The 26,642-nt window shown below is 37.8% G+C and overlaps 1 protein-coding gene across 1 annotated transcript in view; it reads left to right on the top strand.

The window, feature by feature from the left end:
* The window catches only part of Wif1 (WNT inhibitory factor 1), an 81,400-nt gene extending 74,124 nt beyond the window's left edge, over positions 1-7,276 (top strand). Inside the window, exons 8-10 of the mRNA XM_019205989.2 lie at positions 2,313-2,408; positions 3,309-3,404; positions 6,494-7,276. Of these exons, the coding sequence (XP_019061534.1) occupies positions 2,313-2,408; positions 3,309-3,404; positions 6,494-6,618 (317 nt within the window). The 3' untranslated portion in view covers positions 6,619-7,276. The remainder of the gene's footprint in view (positions 1-2,312; positions 2,409-3,308; positions 3,405-6,493) is intronic.
* Positions 7,277-26,642: the final 19,366 nt, after the last annotated feature.

Raw genomic sequence — 26,642 nt, 5'->3', positions numbered from 1 at the left:
TAGCTAAAACTTGGAAACAGCCCATTTGCCCATTAGTTGGAAACTGGATAAAGAAGATATGGTTTTTCTATAAAATGGAATACTACTCAGCCATAAAGAATGAGAAAGTAGATTCATTCACAGGAAAAGGGATACATATTGAGGATATACTCCTAAGTGAAATAAATAAATCACACATGTATAAATACCAAATAGTTTCTCTGGTGTGAAAAACTATAATGGTACAAAAGATCCTAATGATATAATTGACAATGTAAAATAGGAAGAAAAGGGCTAAAGGTTTAGGGGAAATGGGAAGGGTAGAGGAAAGGTAATAAGGGAAAAGAAATAAAAACATGAGAAAATGAAAAAATGGAAATAAAGTATTTGTAAATAGGGAAGAGAGGAGGGGGTGAAGGGAGGGCAGGGATAAGGGGAAAAAAGGAGAACCAAGACTTGTCATGTAAAGGTACAAGATCCCAATGATGAATTTAACTGTACAGTATACTAAAATGTACCAATAAACTCAATGAGAAAAAACAAAAAACAAATAAAGTCCTTTTGGGTAAGTCAAAAGAAAAATATTTTTAGTAAAATAATTTTCAATGTTTGTCTAGAATAGTACATGTCAGTAAATATATATACTGCAGTTTGTTTCTTTCAAAGCTTTCCTTAGCTGTAAAAAGAAGGGTTTAGAAAATGGAAGGTAAATTGGTTAAAGACAAAGATTCCATTAATTTTTATTGTTTGCCCAGAATACTTTGTAACAAGTGTCCTGCTAAAGTGGGGTGGAGGAGGGAAGAAAAGGAACAATGAAAATCCAACTTATCCACTCCCAAAGCCCGATGGCTACTTGCTCTCTTTGGAACAGCACTATGGTTTCTGTTCTTCCACTTCCTCAAAAACTGCAGCCTTAGGATAGCAAATTCTAGATTACAAAGGGAAAATAAGTATCATCTGCAGTAAAAACAGAGAAAAATACTGCACAATTTTATGTGTAAGGCCTTGTTCTGCTAATTTTCTGTGACTTGAAGATCTACGAAAGTGGTGGGTGTGGTGGTACATAAGTAATGCTCACACTTGGGAAGCTGAGACAGGAGGCTCTTCAAACCCAGCCTAAGCAACTCAGTAACCTAGCAGGATTCCTTCTAAAAATTTAAAAACCAAAAAAAAAAAATTATTTTCTAAAGAGCTCAACATATAGCTCATTATAGAGGCCCTGAGTTCAATCCTCACTACTGGAAAAACAACATGATCTATAAAAACAAGAGCAACACTCATTTGGCAGAGAGACAAAAGGAAAGAATAATGTATCATTAGGACCTAAGCATTCCAGAAAAATACATAGCTGAAGTATTGGGCCTCAACCACTCTCAACTAACCTTTTCAGTCTGGCTGTTTCTGTGGCAACCTGTTTGCACAGGTGTAACTGACTGTAGCTAATCTTCCACCTTGGCTTTCCACTGAGAAACGTCTCTGAGTCCTTATAAATCACATCCTGCAGTTGCAGCATGGAAGTGCGAGGAACTTATCCCATGGAGCAAGCCTTAGCTAGTGGGTGACAGGTGTTGATGAATAATTCTCCCTTTCCCCCTTTTCTTGGCAACTCTCAAATGCAGTCAATCTGGCTCCTTGGAAGGACCCTGGAGGATAGCGTTGACCATAGTGGTGACCAACTCACACCACACTTACGTGATTCTTTCCCTTCCTTCCCTGCATCACTCTTCTCTTGCCCCATTCCTATTTCCTGGGCTCACTTCCCTGAATAAAGCATCTTCATGTAGGCTTTGCTTCCAAGAGGATCCTGAACTAAGATATATCATCAGGTACAGGTGTAGGCCTGCTTTCAGAAAATGTAACTTTCAAAAACCAGGACTCAAAAAAAGAAAATTTAGTGGGGCATTCATATATTAGCTTTCAGTAGGGCATATCTTAAATTACTTGAGTCAGATAAAAGATTATTTATAAAAATAGTAATGGAAATAAAACATTTGGGTAACATTTCTTATGGAAGAAGATATATATACATATATACACAAAATCATAAGTAAAGGTATTAGCCTATCTGTTCCCCAAATAAAACTATATAAAAGCCAGAGTAGATCTGAAATAAGTTGAAACAATTGCCATTTAAAAGCATTTATCCTTTTTTTTTTTTTGTACTGGGGATTGAACTCATGTCCTTGCACTTGCAAGACAGGCACTGGAACCACTGAGCTAAATCTCCGGCCCAAAAAACATTTATCTTCTAAAAGTGTTGTTACTCCATTGAAAGATGTAATTACCACTGAGCAAAACCCTGAGTCCCTACTTATTTGTATCCTCTATTTCAGGCAAATGCCCACAACCCTGTCGAAATGGAGGTAAATGCATTGGTAAAAGCAAATGTAAGTGCTCCAAAGGTTACCAAGGAGACCTGTGTTCTAAGCGTAAGTACAACAGACACTTCAACCTGGGTCCTGATAACCTCCATGGCTATTTCATGTTCCCTAGACAACACGGTTAATCTTTCTTCACTCACACACACACACACACACACACACACACACACACATCTATATATATCTCCTTCATACAGATCAATGGCACTGTATGGAACCCAGGAATGTAAAAATTTACACACAGAAACAACTGAATGTTTTTTCCTTAAAAATCTATTAGGGGTTTTCTTTTTTTCATTAAGTTTATTGGTACTTTTTAGGTATACAGTACAGTTACATTGATCATTTGGATCTTGTACCTTTACATAATGTATCTTGGTTCTTATTTATTCCCCATACCCCTGCCCTCTCTTCCCCCCTCCACCCCTCCCTACTTACAAGACTTTGTTTCCATTTTTTCCTTTTCTCATATTTTTTCTTTTCCTTTATTTCCTTTTCCCTACCCTTTCCACTTCCCCTACATCTTTGGCCCTTTTCTTCCTATTTCACAATATCAATTATACAATTTGAGCCTTATTTATACTTTTAGGTTTTCACAGTAGAGAACTATTTGGTATTTACCCACATGTGTCCTATTTATTTCACTTAAGAGTGTGGCCTCAATATTATTAGGGATTTTCTTAAAGAAAATAAACTTCCACAATCCAGTAGTTGTAGAATTCTGCATCGAGAGTCTTTTGTGAATGAGAAACACAATGCTTAGTTTAAAGTAACTCTTAACAATTTTCGAAAGTCCAAAATTGATTTTTACCTGAAGGTTGATTTAGGGAAAAAAATAGGGAATGAAGTCAAATTTAACCCATTCTAAAGAATTACAGGAAAAGTAGCTATGCAATTCTGATGAGATGAGAAAGCTCAGGACACCTTCTTTATTTCCTTTGATTCTAGCTGTTTGTGAGCCAGGCTGTGGTGCGCATGGAACCTGCCATGAACCCAACAAATGCCAGTGTCAAGAAGGTTGGCATGGAAGGCACTGCAACAAAAGTGAGTGCGAGACCATTCGGAGAACCAGCTTCTTTCGGTTCTGCTCCTTGGCTCTACAGGCTAATGGACAGCCCCTAATAAGGCCCAACTGACAAGTCATGAGCAGTGAGCTTCCTGCCCGCTTCTCTGAGTCTAAACTAGAGGATATAAAAAGTAAGGCATCATTGTAAAATATTACCAGATCTGCAAAATATAGCCACAATTTTGTTTTAGGTTAAATAATACAGGTAACACAGTATGTTAACTATGAAACAAATGATCATCTAAATTAAGATTTAAAATCAGAGGTAGAATCAGTCTCTACTTACCACTGATGTTAAAACTCAAGATTTATCAATACATATAAAACAGGAGGAGCTTTTAAAAGCTTTCAATTATATCAGATAAAATTTTTTTTTCAGATAAAATGTTTTAAATAAGGTTTATTGAGGGAAAAGAAAAGCCTATGAAGCTCTCCATGGTAGAGTGGTTCAATGAAATTGCATTTTCTCAAATTTACTGACTACCAAAAATAAAATAGTAATAATAGATAAACCACTGGGCTATTTTAAACATAAAATGGAGCTTGATAATGTAGTCTTTTAGTATTTACTGGCGTCTCCTTCGCACTAAGCAGGAATCTAGGCACTGGGACACATCAGGAGACTGAAAGAGAAGACCACATTTCACGGGATTCACACTCAGTGGAAGGAAAATGAAAGTGAACAAAATAATAGTTTAGTACTCTTGTCACCTGGAACTCAGAATCCTAAGCATGGCCTGCTGTCCACTTTGCTTTGAGGACACTAAGGCTTCAGCCATATAACATCCTTCAGTAACAAAAGTCTGGGTGTGCCTGTCATATTGTGTCTTTATTAGTGCTGCTGATGAGGGAAGTTGTAGTTTTTAAATATTTTCAATTATTTGTATTATTTCATATATATTTACATATAAATATATATTTAGTATATATATATTTTTTGGGGGGGTACCAAGATTGAATTCAGGATGTTGTGCTTGCGAGGCAGGCACAGGTGCCACCATACCAAATCCTGTCCCCTAAATATTTATATTTATTGCAAACTTTCTAATTTCTGCACATACATTATAATGTTCACATTATATCATTCTGATACACACACAGATTATATATATATATATATAGAGAGAGAGAGAGAGAGAGAGAGAGAGACATACACACACACACACATACACACACACACACACATATATGCACACATGTTTGTTTTTGGTAGCTTGATGCCTGGCCTTGGCGGAGTAAGCCTTTTTGACCTTATTGTTTTGCACTCACTGCATTGGCTATGTGGTAAAATGAATGAGTTTCAGGTGGGCACAGAAGTGCAGCTCCTCTGGGAAATGGCCAGTGGTCATGTATGAATGGTATTCCCATTAAGAGATACTCTTGGGGAAACCTGTGGACTAAAACACCTTTAGGAGACTAATTATTTCTAAAGCCATTTTGGAAAAGAGTAAGCTAAACCTTTTCTGCTACCCTCAACTGGTTTATAAGGCCCAAAGCTTGTCCCAGAATCAAAGTAACTTTTTAGAAGTCCATGAGCCTGGGGATCCTTGAGTCCTCAAACCTGAGATCAGACCATACACCCCAGCACTCAGTTGCAAAGGTCTCTGGATCTCACACTTGGGCATGGTGATCATCAAGTATGATGAGAGGGGATCACGAGGTCACTGTTTGGCACAACTAATTACCCTTCCAAAAAGTAAGCAAGTTCAAGGCCTTTCTGTCATAGAGTAACAGGTGAGTGATCCTGACAAGTCTGCACACCTCCAAACAAGTCCCTACTGTAGACCACGCTGCTTAATCTGCCACCATTGTACCTCCTTCAGAGCAAAGCACTGTAACCAGGTACCTTGGTGCTTGACCCAATTGCAAATGTTTCTTTCATGAAAGGCCATCCAGCCATTTAAAGTATTAACTGAAATAATCAAGCTGAAAGGATGGGATTTATTTTCACTAGAGGGAGATGACAAGGAAGCTCACAGAGTTCTGCTAAGTCACAGAGTTCTGCTAAGAGCAAATTCCCAGTGGGTTGACATGTTGGGAGGTCCTAGGCACCCAGACATCCCAGCAGGGAGGAGGATCCTGGAGACAGACATCCCTGCTTAGGCTCACCCTCACCAGCTGGGTGGTTTGGTCTTCATGGGTGGCAAGTCAAGCAGCATGGTAAGGATTTACTCCAGAGCATTGTTGGCTCATACTTTGACCATCCCATGAGCTACTAGCCTACATGCTGACAATTCAAAGAAACACATTCTGCTCTCAGTGTTGTTTAACAGCATGCTTGCATTTAAAACCACAAGGAACAAACAAAATGCCAAGCTTGACTCTGATGCACAGGAAAATGGAGACAATTTTTTAATACATAATTACTATCTTGCATCAGTTTTAGGATACTAGCAATGAGTCAGTGCCCCAAGTACTTCCCAAAACTCACAGGTAGAATTCTCAAGTTGTGAACTCATTATTAAATTTCACTTAAAGTTGAGCTGGAAATGCGACTTTGACAACAGATGCCACTTTGACCAAAATTCAAAAATTCCCATAAGGGGTCAGTACAAATTATAACCCTTTCTCTAACACATATAATGGAAGTCTTAATTTATTATAAAGATTACTGTTTTGTATGAGTGCAGTAGCCACATTTAATCATGGGATCTACATTGAGAATTCAGGCTGTTAAACTGAATTGGATCAATATAAGCTAGGTTGATTTAGTAACCTTTTGCAAAGGATCAATGAATGACCAAATCCTTTGCAGAAGCATTGGAGAATTTGGTGCTAGATTCTTACCAGCCCTTAGGTGGAGAATGCCTTTCCATTCAATCACACTGGCTAAAATATAGAGTGAGAAATCCAACAGGAGGCAGATTGGATGGAGTTCATAAAATGGGTTTCCTTTGACCGAGATATTGAATCTGTAACATCTCTTCATTCAGGTAGCTTTTTGTGGTCAGAGCCTCTTTCACTCTCAGTTGAAAAGGGAAAATGGATTTCATTTGAATGGCTAATGATGAATCTGAGAGCCTGTTTTTGTAGTTTCTTTTCTTTTAAGCTGTGAATAATTTTGCAGGGTATGGAGCCAGCCTCCTGCATGCCCTGAGGCCAGCAGGCGTCCGGCTCCGGCTGCAGCACCCGCCTTCACTTAAAAAGGCTGAGGAGCCACAGGATCCACCTGAATCCAATTACATCTGGTGAACTAAGACATCTGAAACGTTTTAAATTACACCAAGTTCATAGCCTTTGTTAACCTTTCATGTGTTCAGTGTTCAAATAATGTTCATTACACTTAAGAATACTGGCCTGAATTTTATTAGCTTCATTATAAATCACTGAGCTGATATTTACTCTTCCTTTTAAGTTTGCTAAGTATGACTGTAGCATGATGGTATAGATTTTCTTCTTTCAGTCCTTTGGGACAGATTTTATATTATGTCAGTTGATCGGGTTAAAATTTTGTCTTTTCAATGTGTAGTTGGCAGATATTTGCAAAGTTACAATACATTCATGGTGTTGAGGGGCTGGGGAACATTACAGAGGTTAAATTGGGCAAAAATGTATAAATCACAAAGGTTTGGATGAAGCATTTAGTAGGGCTGAGGTTACATTTCAAATTTGGTTGTCATATATTTAGATGTTTGTCACATTTTTATTGATTGTATTTTTAAGCTCTCATACAATATATTTGACCTTATTATTATTTCATTAACTTCAGTATTAAAAAAACCCAAAATTATACTGTGGGAGTAGCATTTAAGCAATATAATATATTGTAAACATGTTGAAATAGGGAATATAATGTATGAAGATTTTGCATTGGCTTGAAGCAATATAATATATTGTGAACAAAACACAGCTCTTACATAATAAACATTTTATACTGTTTGTATGTATAAATAAAGGTGCTGCTTTAGTTTTCTGAGTTGTATAGAGTGGTCTTTACATGTGCCATCTTATAGAAATAAAGTTGGTTAATTTAGTGGTAGTTGCTAATCTGCAGTGCCATAAAAATCTAAAGGTCAGTATCCCATTCTCTGACCCTGCCAGTAGCGCTCAGACCATACTCCAGCCATTGCACTACACTGTCATCGCTGCCCACAGTCCTCCCATTTAGGTCACTTCTCAGGTAAGTCGACATTTACTTCAAGAAGTCTTCTCCAACGAGGATGTGTTAAATAACTGTATGAGTCCATTTTCTGCTGCTGTAAAGAACACTGGGTAATTTATATGGAAAAAATTATTTAAGCTGAACAAGAAGCTTGGAAGGCCAACAGCACGGCCTCACGTGGAGCAGTGCCAAATGTAGCCCATCACACCATACCAAGTGTTGAAGGGCAAGAGAGTGCACAAGTAAGAGGGGTCTGAACCCGGTTTGATAACAGCCCACTCTTGTCATCTAACCCACTCCCACAATCATTGCATCAATCCATTAAACAATTCATGATTCATCTTGATCCACCTCCCAACACCATGGCATTGGAGATTAAGTTTCTAACATGTGAACTTTGGGGACACATTTAAATCACAGCAGTATCCCATTAGTAGGTATCCCAAGGCTTCCTAAAGATGTCAGAATGTCACAAATAAAAAGTGGTACCATTTATTAAAAATCCAAGTACAGTGAATGTAACTGTACTGTATCCCTAAAATGTACCAATAAACTCAATTAAAGCTGAAAAAAAAAAAAAAGAAAAAAGAAAAAAGCCAAAAAAAAAAAAAAATCCAAGTACAGGGGGGGGGATTTGGCTCAGTGTTTCCCCTCCCTGCCTTGAAAGCCCCAGGGCCCGAGTTTGATCCCAGTACCATAAAAAAAAAAAAAAAAAATCCAAGTACATTGCATATGTTATTTTGTAATTATAGAAGCCAAATATTATTATTTTACAGATCAGGAACCAGAGGCTTAGAGATAGTAGTAATTATTTTACCCAAGATCACATGTGATGGGGCAAGTTTTTGTTTTTGTTTTTGTTTTTGTTTTTGTATCAGGGATCAAACTCAGGACCTTACACTTGCAAGGCAGGCACAGTGCCACTGAGCTAAATCCCTGGCCCTGGGACAAGGTTTTAATCCCTGTCATCTTCAAAGAATTAACACTATGCTGCTGTGCTCTCTCTTTCTCCTTTATCTTAGCAGTTACAGAGAAACATAAAGCCCCACACATTCTAGAGAGCCCATTTCCAATATATAGTATACAAGTCTCTCTCATTCTCCCAAGAGCATGAATTTTATTTTATAAAGAATATGGTATCTATGGGTTTCCTTCTACAAGGCTGTGACTGGCTTGGTTGTTTGACATAAGGAGATAACCTTGATGAGAAGTGATCAAGGAAGCAGAGTGTATGCATCTTATGTGGTGGGGCTGGAAAACAGTGACTTTTGCGCTCTAATTGGCTGGAACAGAGAGGGTATCTGTGGTCACAGAGACTCGGCAAAGCAAACCTGGGCCCAGGGAACCAACTTTGGGATCCCAATGGGAGAACCAACTTATTTATTCAAATATCTAAATAAAAAATCATATCTGCACATATGTACCCTTCACTTTATTCTATGCTCTTTACTTGTATTAACTAACGGATCAATGATAAAACATTGGGAAAGTTAGGCTAAAAACAGAGTCACAAACTGCAATAACCTAGAGCAATTATCTTGAAGCCATTTTACTTATATACTCCACTCAAAACTCATGAGCAGTCCTATATATGACTAATGTTTATTGACACGGATATCTGCTTTTGTTTTTAGTAGAGGCGATTGAACTTGGGACCCTGAACTTGCGAGGCAGACGGTGGACCCACTAAGCTAAATCCCTGGCCCAGATATCCGTATTGATAGGTGCATTATAAATATGAAATTTTAAAAGGAAGAAAATTAAACATGATGGTTTTATGTACACACTGAGGTGTGCACACACCCCTTTGGGAGAGATATTAGGGTGTGCAATGGCTTTAGGGTCAGAAAGGAGAGTGGGGCATTTGAAATATAGTTAGGAGCTGAAAACCAGCAATTTGTTCATTATTAGCCATATTATAAATGAATAATGCCAATTATATGTTGAATTACTTTTAATAAAAATACACATAGGAACTTTATTTGGTTAGATATAGTATAATTCACTTGTTTTTGTTTTTAATTTATATATACAGTTAACATCCTTTGTTACTTACCTATGTTTATTTATGTAATAGTATTCTCTTTATTATTTGGTGAATTGATCGAGTGCTAAGCATCCCTGGACACTAGGTATATTATGAATCTTCATCCAAAATTATTATTTTGTTAATTTATGTAGCACCACAGCAATAGAAACCAGTTCTTAAAACAAAGTCCAATAATTATTACTTTATGAAACCACTGACGCTATCATAGAAGGGAAATTGGAGCAGAAGGGAAGAGGAATGTGAAAAGAGGAGGTAGAGAAAGAGAAAGGAATTTGCATAAAATGCCTTTAAACAAGAATTAAAAGTTAAAGTAAGAAGGAGTCAAAGCACTCTGGAAAAATGTATACCATTTTCCAAGATGAAATAATAAAAAGGAAATAAAGTTTAAACTATGTATGTTGGTACATACCTTTAATCCCACTAGTCTAGGAGGCTGAGACAGGAGAAGCACAAGTTCCAGCCCAGCCTAAAAGAGGAAACCGTGACTGGGGATGAGTCCCCCAAAACCATATATACACACAAACTAGTTGCTCAGGAGAAGTTAGACCATATAAGGTATTTCCATCAGGGCTGGATCAACAGATATAAGTCTGTGGGAAAATTACTCTTTTGGCATCATTTCAAGATGCTAATCTTTAAGATATCTCTAACACATTTATCTATAGAGGTGGTACATGAAGATGTGGTGAAAATTGTGTGTCTCTCCCTGCAAACAGAATATCTCTAGTTAAGTCCAGCCATACTGCTCAGAGAGAAGTTTATTGAACATCTTGTTACTTAAACACATTCCTTGAAATTCTTACCACCACCCCAACCTGCTTCTCAAAATATTCCCTTTATCCATATACAGTATTCTTCCTGAAAGTAGTGTTGGTAACTGGATATTTTATCCATCTTAATTTATGTATCGTGATGCTCAATACACATTTATATCTTGATATGCTAAGCTTAGCCTCAAATGAGCTAGACTGTAATGTAGATCTTATTGAGAGCAGAGAAAAATATGTTCTGCAAGTTTTCATAAAGAGGTAAGTATGTAAAACAATACTTTTGATTTGGACAGAGAAATAACAGGATTATGTCTTTTCATATTCTTCAAGCAGGCACAACTCTTTTCAATCAAGTAGTTTAATAAAAGTAGTTCTGCAAAGGTAACAGAGAGAAAGATGATACAATGAGGTGAACAATTTTTAAATTGAATAAAGAAGAAATGTTGCCATTTCAAAAGAATTTCCAAAAGGAATAAAAAAGAAAAAGAAAACAAATGACTACTCAGAAGTTTTGTTGCAATAATTCTTAGGCAGCTTATGCAAGTGGTGCAAATATAAAAATTTAATGAGCATATTGAATAAATATCCTCCATCTGGCTCAACATAAAAAAAAACCAGAAACCATATAGAGAAAACGGACATCATAAAACAAATATTCAGGTGTTTGGTAAGATTTTTAAAAATCCTAATGTAAACTCCAAATGTAAATTGATTTTACACCTGTTCAAGATTTATTACTGTTAAGTGTATAAAAATTACAAATGGAAAATGGTTTTTATTAAATCTTGGCATTGCCAGATTTTTCTTAGGCACCAGATTTGCCTCCTAATCACGTTCAGCTGCTGAAATTACCTGGCATTTCTTGGAAGTGAAACTAGAGGTCCATGAGTGGTAAGATAAATCTACTCAGATGACAAATAATCCACAAAACTCACAGAGGATCACTGAAGATTGGCTCAATACATGGTGAATACTCAGCTTCCTGCCCCAGTGAATAGGAGAATGGTCAGTCTAGCACTGAGCATGGTGATGAGGCTGTATCTGGTTCTATGGCTGGAAGAAAGGAAGAAGAGGAAAGCAGACAGCCCTAGTAAGAAGGTCTGGCTATGAGAGTGAGGAATCTAGAAGAAAATTAAAATGTGAGACCACTTGTTCAAAAGTATTAAGATATTCAAGATGACGATAACAGAGCTTATACCAGGTATGGGGTCTGCCCAGTTCACGTACCCTTGAAGCTGACCTTGTCCAGGAATGAGTCCTTAGGTCCACATACAAGTAGAACGTCCCAATCCTCAAATCCAAAAATCTAAAATGCTCTATGATATGAAAGTTTTTGAGGGCCGAGGATTTAGCTCAGTGGTTCAGTGGCCTGCCTTGCAAGAACAAGGACCTGAGTTCAATGCCCAGTATGAAAAAAAGAAAGAAAGAAAGAAAGTTTTTGAGAACCAAGAGGATGCCATAAGTGGAAAATTCCACACCTGCTCTTCTATGACAGTAGCAATCAAAACACAGATGCACAACTTTAATCCCAACCCCAAGGTGCTATCTCATTATGCATATTCCAAAATACAAAAATGATTCAAAATCTGAAATACTTCTGTTTCCCAGCATTATGGATAAGAGATACTCAACTCCTATGAAGCAAATCAGGGATTATGTAAAAACACTTTCCTTTACTTAGGCAATTGCCAACAATCTATTCTTTCAGCATCATGGTTGACTATGGAAACCCAGGGCTTGAGAATGGAAAAATCTTTATAATCACGAAATCACTTAAGTCAGTGACCATTTGTCAGATTTCTTCTGCATTGATATTAAAAACACAAAACTAGGAAGGAACACAGAGGCAAATTAAGGGAACAAAAGTGTATTTGCTTTATATTTCATTCCATTAAAATTCTCTGAACTTTAGTTATTACTTTAAAAAGGAAGAATTTATAGCTTTACATTTATAACCCACAAGGGCAAGATATTTTTTTAAAATTCTGTGAACAATTCATCATAACCGAAAAAGATTATTGTGGGTCTTTCAAGCTTGTGGCTGCTGTTCTTTATTAGGAACCAGAAACCTGATGGAGTAGGGATCTTGTGTTTGTGACAGGAAAAAGTTTGTTTCTACCCATGGAAGATTAATTCAATGAAAAGCCATATGACACTCTTCAGAAACCCCAAAACAATTGTCCCCAAAGCCCAAATTAGTCTTGCCTCACGTTAAGGAAACACCCAAAACTAAAAGGTTTGTGAATTTTTTGAACCCTATAAAGACGATTATTTTTAAAAATTTTGCATTTGAGGCTAACACATTGCCTCACCAGAAGCAAATCTAGCCATGGGCATCTCTTCCACTGTGCACCTTGTTGAATAATGAGTGCTTGGCTTGGGTCACATGAGCTGAACCCCAAGTATTCTACAAGAATTTCAAAGCTGCTCTGCGTTCAGTCATTTGGTTATTCTGCTGTGGCTTGTTTATTTGGATTACATACTCCCTTGCTTCTAAACCAAAACCAGACTGAGGAGGCAGCTTCAGAGTAATGAGCCAAGGTGAGCCTTAGGCTGCCGCCATCCTGGCTCCACATGTGAGCCACCCTTGAAATGATGATGAAAACACAGGTTGCTCCATGACAATATGTCTCCATGTGACTAAAAATGTACTGAAGGAAATGACTTTGGCAGCTGTGCCTTTAAAGGGGCGGGGGAGACCATTTGGTTGAAGTTGGAGCATCTTTGACTTTGCCAAGTGTCCATCGAAGCTTTTACATAGGTGCCAACCCACAGCTGACATCTTACCTCCGTGCATGATTGAGATTCTTGGCAGAAAGAAGAGGAGAATTAATAAGGTGGCTTTCTGCTTATGTAATTCCGGCACAAAAGTAGCATTTCAAGCTTGTAAGAGAAACTTTCTGTGGAAATTTTGATTCACACCATCTCTGTGATGGGGTTAAAAAATTCTCAGGAGAAACTGAGGATAGGGTTTTCTGAAGATTACAAAACAGTGCAGAAGCTATAACAGCTCTAGCATGGGGATTTAAAAATTGTATCCAAAGAGCACTAGTTCTTTAGAATGTTAATAAGAGTTAAGTGAAAACAGGGGTCAAATATGCCTATATGATGAGGAATTGCAGTAAGTTGGGCGTGTTTGTGCAGTGGCACCCCTTAGACCCTTTATTATGCAACTGTGAGCCACACAGCTGCAAGATGGAATTAATATGCAGTGTTCCCCAAGGCTATTTGATAAAACTAGACCTTTCCTCCAAAGCACGCCCAGGAATAATATTCCACGTAGCACTTTGGAGAGAACATCCTTGTAAAGCAGTTTAAAGTCCCTGAAGGTGGGTCTCTTGTAGATTCTTTTCTCCAGAACAATTAACCTTCTACTATGTGTTTGAGGCTAATTCAAGGATAACTAAAAATTGTAACTTACAGAACGAAGAACTTCTGGTTTGAATTGTGAATCAGCTGGGTTTAGATAATTTGCTTACTCTGCCCCTACCCCTACCCCATGTATTCCATAAGAATACGGAGGAAGTGTGTACTACTATTATTTTCACTATACATGTAAGGGACCTAATGTACAGTAAGGTTTAGTCACATGCAAAGAGCTACCCAGCTACTTACTAGCAAAGCTAGTATTTGGAGACAGGTAGTATCCAAATGAAATGTATTTAATTAATAAAAAAGGCTTATCTCAAAGCCATTGGAAACCACTCCATTTCTCGGGTTCTGGTCTGTGTTTATCACTTCTAGATGTGCTGTGTTTAACTTTTACTCTTGCTCCATCCAGCTACCATTTTCAGCAATTGTATTAGTTTCTTGTGGCTGCAAGAACAAATAACCACAAACCTAAATGGTTGTAACAACAGAAATGTCTTCCTACAGCATTAGAGGCCAGAAGCTCAAAGCCTGCCTCTCTGGGGGTTGTGAGGATCACACTGCCTCTGGAGGACCTAGATGAAAACCAGTTCTTTGCACCTTCCAGCTGCTGGTAACCGTCAGCAGTTCGTGGCTTATGGACATTTCTTTCCCTGGTCTGTGCTCACATAGCCTTCTCCTCTGAGTGTAAATCTTCAGTCTGTCTCTGCCTCTGTCCTCTTATGATGTTATTTGCAATGGCGCTTATGGCCCACCTCCACATTCCATACCTTAAGACCCTTAACTACTTCTTTTGCCAAAATAGGGTGATATTCTCAGGTTCCAGGGATTCTGTCATGGACAGACCTTTGGAGCCACCACTCAGCCCACTATAGTCATCATCATCAATGACCACAAAACTATCTGGTGGTGGTAGTTAGGATTTCAGGTATTATCATTATTCTCAAGAAGCCTAAAGACAGAGCTAGAAACATACCAAAATAGATCCCAACCCAAGAAGTAAATGATAGAAAAGATAAAATTATACAGTAACTTGAGAAAACAACTTGGCAGTTTCTTAGTAAGTTGTACATATACTTACCTTATAACCCATGAATTTACTTTTCAGGTACACAAAAGAAATGGAAGCTTATATTCACATGAAGATTTACACAGGAATGTTCATAGCAGCCTTATTCATAATAGCCCCAAAGTGGACACAGCCCAGTTGGCCATCAACTAATTGATGACTGGAAGACATAATATGGTGTATCCAAACAATGAAACTCTATTTAGTCTTTCAAAGGAATGAAATTTTGATACATGCTACAGCATGGATAAACTTCATGCTAAGTGAAAGACTAAAGACATAAAAGAATACATTTTATATGATTTTATTTAAATACAATGTCTAGAAAATAGAAATCTATAGAAATAAAAGAAGATTAATGGTTTATCTGGGACCAAGAAAAGTATGAGGAAGTAGGATTTTACTACAAATGGACATGAAGGATCTAGTGTTTTAAAACTGGATTTCAGTAGTAATTGCACCATTCAGTGAACTTACTAAATATCATTGAGACGCGTACTTAAAATGGGTGACTTTCATGGTCTGTAAATTATACCCTTATAAAGTCTTTTTAAGTGTAGTGTAGCCCAAGGACACATATGCATATGTACCAGCTCCCCCGATGAATGTATTCATTATGAACAGTAACATGTAGTTACAAAAAACTTTAAAAATAAAAGATGAATGTGGAATGGCGTGTGGGGGGTGTCTAAGATTTTATTATATTTTAAATTCTACTAAAAAAAAAATCAGGTAGCAGGAACTTGAACTGGATGAGATAAGCACAGATGAGGAAAGACTATCCCAGAGATAACAGGAAAGGCAGGTACAGCCGCTTTCTCTGTGGCTCCATTCCCTTCATTAACCTGCTGCTCACCCTCCCTTGACCTGCAGCGTAGAGGACTAAGGGTCCTGTGGCCCAGTGTCCTCTCTGAGTGAGTGGCAACAGAACGCATCACCCCTCTCCACTCTCACCTAACTGGCTCTGAGTCAGGCTTGTCGTTGGAGGCTGTGAGAGACAGCATGACTCAGAATGAAAGTGACTGTCTGTGTCCATTTTTATCTGTTTCACAATATTTCCTATGGCTAGGTTTTCTCTCTGGAAGGTTGACAGGAAGTCCTGGGATATTTGCTTAGCTCTCACATTACAACCATTAATACTGTTGAAAACATTCCTTAACTGATGACTTTTAGTGCATTTAGGAATCAACCAGGCACTTAACCTAAACTCATTATAACCACCCACATACCAGGGTTACACATAAATGACAGAAAATTTACTTGTAATTTGTAAAAAATAAAAATGGCTCCTCCAACTTTGAATCTTTGAAACCTTCCAACTAAACAGGAAACAGAGTGAAGATGAACATAATGTCCTCCTGCTCTCATCTCTCTGTGTCTTGGGATCATAATTATATAAAACAGACAAGGTGAATGTTTATTGGATCGGTTCACTCAAAATACCCAGTAACCACATTTCCTATCACTAAAATTTCACTCATATGATTATCAGCATAATCTTCCTTCCTTCCTTCCTTCCTCGCTCACCCCTCCCCTTCCCTTCTTTTTTCCTCTCTCTTTTCTTGCTTTTTTGGGAAATCAAACAGGAAAAATCAGTCACTGAGCAAACAAAATTGGGCTCCATCAAGAGAAAATTCTTTATACCTTTATACCTGAGAGGAGGCTTGTAATTTCCCTAGTTGGTGTTTTCACAGGTAAATGATTTGTTCTATCTCTAGACACAAACAAAAACAGCAATGTCCTTGTCCTTTCTAATAAGGTAACAAGGTAATGCCCCTAGAAACAAACTCTAAAAGTTTTTCTTTCATAGAAGTATTAGTGATTTCTAAAGTATCTCTGAAAGGCCTGGGACAGATTTCACAAATTAGACAACTACTGTCAAATTGCAGTCTGTCAGTTTACAGGCTAGTTTTGGGTTTCCAGGTGCACGTTATAAAACTGTAAAAGCCATTACTTAAGGAAATACAGTTTGTAACACACACCCTAACAATATCCTATTTCCCCAAAATATGGTGGTAATTACCTCATTTGGTTGATGAGGAGATAACATGCAATGCACAGGGACTGGCACACAGAAAGTAGTGCCCAACAAATGGTCATAATTGTCTTAGTTACTTTCTTGTCACTGGGACAAAACACCCAACACCCACAACTTAAAGGGGAGGTGTATGTGGGTTCGCAGTATCCGTCCATTGCCTGCTGGCTGTAAGATAAAAAAAAAAAAAAAAAAAAACAGGCACGGCTGAACAGCACAGCAGAGGAAAGCTGTTCATCGCCTGACAGCCAAGAAGTAGAGAATGAAGGGAGGAACTAGCTGGGAGGAGACAAATCCTTCCAAGTCCTGTTCCCAGTAGCCTACCTCCAACCAGCTCCCACCTCCAAACAGCAAGCAGCTACAGCACCCCATGATCCCATCACCTTCCACACACATGAGAATTTGAGGGGACACTGTAGATCTAATCATAACAGTAACAACGTCTGTTACCTTTTAAATATAAAGAAAAAGACATGGGAAGATAAATTGCAAGTCATCAACTGAAAGGACATTCAATTTCATTAGTAGTAATGAGATAAATGCAAAATTCAAACCATAATAGGATCCCATTTTTTTTAGCAACTCCAGCACAATATCAGAAAAAGTGTGATGCAACAAGAATACTCATTCACTGCCAGTGGGAATATAAATTGATATAACCAGGTTGGAAGGAGACTCCTATTATCTCGAAAAGTTGAACATACACATCCTCTATGACCCAGCCGTTCTATCCATTGTGCACACAGATGTAACAACTATCTATTCATAGGAAACTGGATAAATCTATGGTGGTATATACACACAAGAGTACTACACAACAGCAAAAACAAATGAGCTACAAGCATGGAAGACAAATATTGATACATTTTGGAAAGAAGTGTTAAAAGTACAATTAAACTGAAGTTTCTAGAAGAGGCAAAACAACATACTATTTGGGGACATGTAAAAAAGCAATATGAAGATACCAAAGGATGGGATTAGGAGATATACATCGAGGTTTTAAAAGAGTCAGTGACAACTCATTTCTTAAACTGAGTAGGTACATAAATGTTCATTTCTCAAATATAGTCTTTTGTATGCATAATTTTTCCTAATAGAAAATGAAATTAATTTTACTATTCACAATGGATAAATGAACAAGATAGCTGATCAGGTAATGTATCAAAGAAGAAATACCAATAACTAATAAATAAATTTTAAAACTTCCAAATTTACTAGTCATCAAACAATTACAAAAATTGTTATAATTTTTTTAAATGAGTACCATTTTTTCACCAGTCAGGTTGGGAGAGATAATTTTTAAAATAATACTTAATGCATGGGTTAATACAGAGAGATAGACAGTTATACTCTGCTGCTAGAAGCACAAATTGGAACAATTTTTTTAAAAGTTAGCAAGGCTCTCCCTCCTTGGTTCAGAGACAGCGCAGCAGATCCTCCCCATCATAAAGGCTTCTTATGGTCCTGGTCTAGTCTTAATTTTTGCTTCTTTTTATCTGACACATGTGGTGCTGAGACCCGGGAGGAAGGCGGTCCATTAAGTGACAATCCCCTGCAGGTCAGGGTCGACTGGCCTTTCAGCCACCTCCTCCAGACCACATCTGCACAGCCAGGACCTCCTTGGGGCTTCCTACCTTTGCCTTTGCTGACAACTCCCATCCACAGCGGTCACTGATTACAGGCTGAGTAGGCAGTTTAGCTTCCCTCTACTTGGGTCCTCTGTCTCATTCTCATTCTCTTCGTTTGGAGAGTGCTCAGAAATCCAAGCACGTAGTCAGAGAGACCCTCTCGGGAACCCTGGGCCCAGGACTATGCCCTGGGGGACGAACCATCATGGGACTCCTCTCACGCTCCCCTTCTGAGGACTGGTTTGGGGAGTATCAAAACAGACGGAGACCTTCCTCTCTTTACCCTCCTCCTAGGGAGCTCAATCCTCCTCACCTGCCCTAACATAGGCATCCAACAATCCAAACCCCCTCCCTCAACACCTCTTGGCTGCCTCCCGGCACAATGTCGCCCCTCGGACTGTCGGGACCCGACTTTAAGCCAAAATGACTCATTTTTTTATTGCAACCAAGTTTGACCTGAGTACAAATTAGATAATAAATCTCAATGGCCTGAAAATGGCACTTTGAATTTTAACATACTGCGCGATTTATGCAATTTTTATCAAAGCAATGGCAAATGGTCAGAAATCCCCTACCTACAAGCCTTCTTTCTCACCCCTCCCTCTGTCAAACCTATTCACCCTCTGAGGTACTTCTAGTCCAAACTCAGTCCTCCACCCCTCCTGACTCCCACCTTGGATCCAGCCGACCCCTCAGCACTCAGAACTCCCCGGCTCCATAACCCGGCCAGCTCTTCCTTCTCCTCCTTCCCTTACCTTCACCGTCTTGTGACCCTTTCTCACCTCTGCCATCTTGTGTCTCTCCACCACACACCTGTGCTCTCCCTGCTCCTCCAGCCCCTCCGGAATGTGACAGCGAGTTAACAACCACTTCTCCGCTTGCTCTTCTCCACCTTCCTCGGGAGAGGAAAGCAAGATTCTTAAAAAAAAAATCCTCTCCTGGCCCTGCCTATTTACATATCAACAACTTGTTTGTCAGGCTAAATTACCAAGAAATTCCATCAGGCCTGTTGTTTTCTACATAAATACTGGAAAATAAAATCTAAGGTTTTAAACTATTTAAAGAAAATGTAATGATTAAGATTGGAGCTCAAAGACCAAATGCTAGTTTTTAACCCAGTGCCGGCTACAGACTGATTACTCCAAGATAAAATCAGCTGCGATGTCATGCCAGGCAGAAAAATCTTAAAAAGAAAAAAAATATAAATTCTGGCTAATTGACAAATGTACCCTTCAACTTAAATGTTTGATTGGTGTTTCGTTTCCAGATGTTTAATCAATGTATTTGAAACATTTCTTTTACACTGCAGATTAACTTGACCTCTCTACTTTCTGTCTACAGACTTCTGACAATAACTATTACACAAGATTATGCTGTTATAAAGCGCTTTTACTCCTTCTTATTTTAATTGCAAGAGATTTCTGTTAATTGTTCTGAAAAAGTTTTGACTAGTCTTAATTAAAAGATATTATGATTCAGTTGACCAAATATATTTGAGTGCACTTTAGTTTCATAAATTGTCTTATATGTTTGTCTGTCCAGTTGTTTGAAAGTGTTTGTCCAATTATATTTTTTTATCAAAATGACATCAAAGGGCCAAGGATTTAGGTCAGTGGTTCTGCTGCCTGCCTCACAAGCACAAGGACCCAAGTTCATACCCGTGGAAAAAAAAAAAAAAAAAAAAAAAATCAAAATCACATAAAAAATACAAATAAATTGTTAATTTCTACAACTTGATTTTACAGGTTAAACAAAGAATTGTCAAGATAATTAAATATAAACTTTTAGGTTTGGATAGACTCCTGTGAATGATGAAAGAAGCAGCTGTATTCTGGCCTTTTTTCACTAATGGAAGACCCAATAATTTTCATAACCTTATGGGAACATATACCTTGCTAAATATGTTGTTATAAAATGTTTACATTGGTTATCATCAAAGGGTTGAGTTAAACATATTGTGATATGTTTATAATAGTCATCTTTAAAGTATAATATTTTCTGTGCAAAAACAAGGGGTTATTAAAAAAAGATCCTTTGGTACCAGGCTACACTATAGGACATAAGGTGTCATGTAATTATAATAATTATTATTACTACTTTTCTGGTGTATATTCATGTTTTCTGACTATACAGGTCTTCCAATATATTGTTTATGGCAATGATCCAGGTATTCGTCCTTCTCTTCTCCTCCACCTACTCATGATTACAGGAACATTTGTAGGCCAACACACTTTCCTTAGATGGCATCCTATCAAAAGGTAACTTAAGTAAGAATTTCCATTTTTTTAATTTTTATGTATTTTTAGAAGGGAACAAATAGGTTTAACAATGGCTATTTTATACTAAGATACATATCTAAGTTTGTTGCAAAGATAATGTCATCATGATTGTCATGATAAAATATTATTATTATTATGTATGGCTCTTGATTCCAAGTTCTTTCTGTTAATATTCTACAGGAAATCAACTACTAGAACAACCATGATTGATAAAAATAATAGCACTCTAACTATATTTTAGATTCCAGGATGCTTGCTATCCAGATAAAGTTGTGATAGTTAAGCTCCTATTGTACTACTGATGTCACTGACGTTCTCTTCTGGGTGTTCAACCACCAGAGTGCAGAGACCAACATTAAAGGTAACTGGGCTAAGAAGACCACCAATATTTTGGCCCTGGCCTTCCAAGGTCATCAAAGATCCAAGGTATGAAGGAGAACCTTTTCTGCAATGTATTACATCTTTGGTAAGTCACCCAACCTCCTGAGCAGGGAGAGTGCTGGACACCAGAGGATAAATGTAATGTGTGCTAAAGGAGGGTCACCAAGAGAAAAAAATCTCCCATGGTTTCACTGAAAGCAACTTTGTTAAGCAAGGCCCATGACCCATCCTAATGGCTGACACTGACAGGAGCTGAGAGGCTCCAAAATAATGTCTAAAGAGACTTTACTGACCTTGACAGGTAGCAAGATTGATTAACACAGGTCTCACTTTAACTTGGTCTCAATCCCCCTGAAGAAAAGCATAACCAAAAGAGGCAGTCAGTGAACAGGTAGGTACTAGCAATAGAGAGAATTTTGAGGCCCACCACTCCACCTCCCTATAGTGGTAAACCAGATAACACAGTCTCAAAAAAGGCTACAACACCTATTTAATACCACCCTCCACTATCTTCCTGTCAATATCTCAGAGTGTTGGATGTGTATGTCCAATTACCCCCACTCGCTCCTCCAATTCCTGCCCCCCTGCCAGATTTTAACCTGTCTGTCTCAAATATTGGTAATTTATCCATAGTTCTAGGACCTTTCACTATGGGTCTCCCATTCCCTACACAAACCACTAAAGTGGCATGCATGGGGCAAAATGACAACATCACTTGCCTTGCTTGCTCCCTCTTTGTCTCAGAAGAGCATCCGATATGATCTGCCTGTCCAACGGCCTATAGCTTCATATGTAATCATTCTGATGCCTCAGTCTGACATTTTCTGTTACATATCCTTCCTTGACCCTCCCATGACCATTTATACAGAATCCCAGATGTCTAAACAAGTTCTCCCACAAAACACAATCAGAAAAAGGGCAGCTCCTGTTCTAGTCCCCTTCTTAATGGGAGCAGGGTCTTCACTGGGATGGCAATGGGGATAGCAGGCATTTCTACATCCACACATTTCTATCAGGCCCTGTCCATGGAGATTTTGAAAGACATGGATAAAATAAACCAGTTCTTAAATACAGTACAAGATCAAATAAATTCTCTAGCAGCAGTCGTGTTACAAACTAGAAGGGTCCTTGACGTGCTGGCAGTGGCCCAAGGGGGAACATGCCAGGTGCTAGGTGAAGAATGCTGTTATTTTGTTAACCAGTCATGGATTGTTAAAACAAAGGTTAAAGAATTATAGCAGTGGAGCCAGGGATTTAGCTCAGTGGTGCTGCCACCTGCCTTGCGACTGCGATGTTCCAAGTTTGATCTCTGGTACAAAAAAAAAAAAAGGCAGCACATTGCAGAGCAAAAGGGATGATGGAATTCTTGGGGAATAGACCAAAGCTATTCCTGGATTCCCCAAATTATGCCTTAGCTACTCCCCTTATTAGGCCCACTGCCTTGTATATGTCTTTTAATCATGATAGGACCCTGTCTATTTCACTGTTTTCAAATTTCTTGCAGGAACACATGAGGGCATTTACCAACCAGACAGTCACAAAACTCATGATGGCAGGGTATTGGCAACTATAGCAGAGGAAAAAGGCCCCACCTACCACTGCCCCCACCAGAACTAGGTTTAGCCCCAACCTTCACCCCTTTGTCAGCTTGAAGCAGCTCCAGAAGAAGAGACCTTCATCCAATAACCATAAAACAAAAGCCTGAAATGTTAGATTTCCCTGGCCTTAAAATGGCCCTAACTAGTGATGAGATAAGCCCCTCCTAGTGATGTCACAGGCTCCCCCAATCCCTAGCCACTACATCACTCAATCCCACCCCAGCTCCTATAAGCCCCACCCCAGTCCTATAAGAAGCGCTCCCTGGCTCAGCCATATTGCTCTCTCTCCTTTGTTTGGAGACAGCCTGGCAGATCCTTACCAATCCTCCCCATAATAAAGGCTTGTTATGGTCCTGGTTAAAAAAAAAAGTTATTTAACAATATATATAATAAAACCTCAAAATTTGTTTCTTTGACTCAGTAATTCTAAGAATGTATCCTAAGATAAACATAAAAGTCTCAAAGACTTAGATTCAAAACACATTGTTCATAATAGTTCCAAATGCAAAACATTTATCCATTCATTCAACAAGTATTTATGACATACCTAGTGTGTCAAGGGAGTGTTTGGAGCACCTGTAATATATCAGTAAACAAAACTGGCCAAAAGTCTCTACCTTTATAGAATATATATATTATTTTGGGAGGAACAGAAAATAAACAATGAACTTGGTTAATAAATAAATAGGACAAGAGAAGTAAAAATGATATGAGAAAAGGTAAAAACAAAGCAATAAAATATTTCAGATGTATGGTCAAGTAATCTATTATATATTGAAGTGATCTATTGTATGTTCCAGTGATCTATTGTGAAACACAATGACTATAATTGAGACAATGTGCTATACACTTCAGTATTAAGAAACCAGATTTTAAGTGTTTTCACCACAAATAAATATTGTGAGGCTTAAAAAAAAAAAAGAAAGAGAACATGAGATCAGGATAGACAGGAGGCATGGTGGGGAACAGTTGGCTTATTTAGGATGTGACACTGGTAAAAAGTTTGAAGGAGGTATCTGGGAAATAGGTTCTCAGGCAGTGTGAACAGCTTGTGCAAAGGCCCAGGGGCACAAGGCTGATGGATGATTATAGAAATAGTGGAGAATTCAGTGTGACTGTAATGGCCTGAGTATGTAGATGCAGAGTGGAAGTAGGTGTTGAAGCCTAGGAGGTAGGGTTGGGAGCAAACCTCAATAGTCATCATATAAACTTATGCTTTTATCCTTAGCCCAATGCGAGCAATTACAGAGTTAGAGCAGAGAAAAGACATCACATGACATATTTTTTAAGGATCAAAATGTTCAAATAACAGAGAAATAACAAAATAAATGATAGTAAATCCTGTGTATGTACATAGTAAGACATCAAAAAAGATTTAGAGAGCAAAGGAATATAATGGACCTTTATACAACCATTAGAAATTCCAACTTCAAAAAATATTCAGTGCTCATTATGCATATTAAATGAAAAAAGTCTGGTTAAACAAATTTAATGCAATTAATAATCTCAATTTTGAATAAATAGGTAAAATGGATAAATAAATAGATAAATGATAGGCCAATAAAAAATAGAACAAGAAGTAGATAAAAACTATAAGGAAATATTGTCAAGTACAAAATGGTTTTAAGTCAGTTATTATAGGAGTTTTTTTGTATTTTGTGTATTTCTGAATTTCTATACAAATAATGTATTACTTTTATAATCAGAACAAAACAATACATGCTATTTAAAAAACTACTATAATTATATGTATTCTTTATGATCTGTACAGTGAACATCAGGAAATACATCCATCAATCAAAATTATCATCTTCTTTCTGGGTTCCAGGGAAAAGAGAAGGTTTGTGATATTCCTTGGCTGAACTGAGCAGCAAGCAGCCTGCAGTTCATCAGTGTGGCTGTCACCAGTAGTTCAATAAACCCACTGGAATCCCTACAGAGGAATTTCTAATGGAATCATGGAAACAATTTGGCTGGTAGAAAACAAATGATTAAAAAGTCATTACATTATCTACACAGGCAGAAGAAGAATTGCCTAATTGAACCACGAAAGTCACTATAAAAGATCAAAATAATTGCAATGTAAATGAGTACTCAAAATAAGAGAATCATTTGATTTTAATGATATCTTGAGAGAAAATTAGGAGTTCAGGCCAAGTTTTCCAGAATTGGGTTAAACAGCTCATTAGCACCCTCACTGGACTTGACTGGCTCCATGTTCAGATCCAAGGTGCCCTGTGCCTCTCCTCAGACCTCCTTCTTAGTAATTTCTGCTTTGGTTTTTGGGACTGATGTCTTCAAATGCCTGAAAGACAGGTTTCCCATGAGACACATCTCCTTTTAAGTTCCTAAAAGGCTCAATTTGCAGCAGAATTTCAGCCTTCTGTAGCCAAGAACATGTTGAACCATCAGAAAATGTGGTGATTTAGACCATGAGGCATATGGAGTGATTTAAAAAAGAGGGAGTGAGTCCTTTAAGAGAATCAAATGCGGGGTTTCTACAGAACATTGGCAAAGCTCTCAGGAACATGCTTTCCTTCCATAAAGGAGCCTTTCGCCGAAGAGCTGAAGGGTGCCAATACAACTGTACCTTCAGGCCCAAAGTCTTGGTAAAAGTGGCTGTAGAACTAAATTGTTGCTTACTTATTTAATCATGTAACAGATATTTATTGAGTTCCTGTTATATGCCAATTTTCAGGAGAATAAGTTCCTGCATTAAAAAACAAATTATTTAGAGGGGAAAGCAGATAATTTTTAGTATTCTGTGGGATATGTGCAGGCAGAGGGTGTTGAGGAAGCACAATAAAGAGACCCCTGATTCTGTCCTGAGGCAGGGTAAGGAGAGTGGTTGTCTCGGTTTTCCACAGGAAATGCCTCAACTTAATTCCTAAACAAGTTAGACAGGTGGAGCAAAAGGCAGTGAGAGTGGTTTTTACAGTGTCCCACAAAACGGTCCAAAATAAGTCTAACACTGCTGGTGTTTATTGTTACTGTGGAGTTTTTTTGTTTGTTTTTTTTTATGAGAACAGCTTTTTCCTCTAATGATAAATGCCTGTTTACCATGAAATTCCTGCATTATATTGCTTTGAGGTTAATCTGGGTTTTAGTCACACGTAGAATCCTTTCATAATTTCTCAAACAGACAAGGTTTTTATAGATGTGGTTAACTGAAACAGAAAACACATTTTATGTTAAATTAGCAACACATAGTAGAGTTTCTTTTTACAAAGGTGAATTTTTGGTGCTATTCAAATTTGTTCCTGATCATCACAGAATTTCTGAAAAAACCAAACTCATAAGAAATTACAGATGAATTGGAACCAAAATCCCATCTTACTAACATTGATGCAAGTCCCTGAAACTCCAGAACAGAGTTGGTTTGGACTTGAAAATACAAACAGAACATCCTGTTTTATTTCTGTAGTTCCTCAGAACTTTTAATATTGCTCAAGTGTGATTTTCAGAAGGAAGAAATTCAAAGATAGAAAGGTAGAAAAATGAAGAAGATAAACAGACAAGGATTATAAATTCTACAAAGTATCTATTCTCTAGTTCACCCACTCAGATGTTTGTACAAAAAAGATGTGCTAGGTAATTATTAGCTGCTGTAACTAACCCACATATTTAGAAACATAATTTAATACAAATTAATTTCTCACCAAAAGTGATATTCCAAGGGAGTGAAGAGCCATCTACCAAATGGTTGTTCAGAGACCTAAGTGCCTTCTGTCTTCTGTCTCTGCCTGTATACTTTAATTATTTTTAAATCATAGTTCATTGTGGTATATGCTATGGCTTAGATGTTGAATGCACAGTGAAGAAAAGAATTAACAGAGCGAAAAGAGTCTACAGAATCGAGAAAAATGTTTGCCAGCTATATCTCAAACTGAGTCAATATCTAAACTAAGGACTAAAGAAAAATATACTCCCTCTAA

The sequence above is a fragment of the Fukomys damarensis genome, unplaced genomic scaffold (assembly GCF_012274545.1).
Source record: "Fukomys damarensis isolate Sample0158 unplaced genomic scaffold, DMR_v1.0_HiC HiC_scaffold_15, whole genome shotgun sequence".
NCBI lineage: Eukaryota > Metazoa > Chordata > Mammalia > Rodentia > Bathyergidae > Fukomys > Fukomys damarensis.
This window is presented reverse-complemented; position numbering and strand designations above follow the sequence as displayed.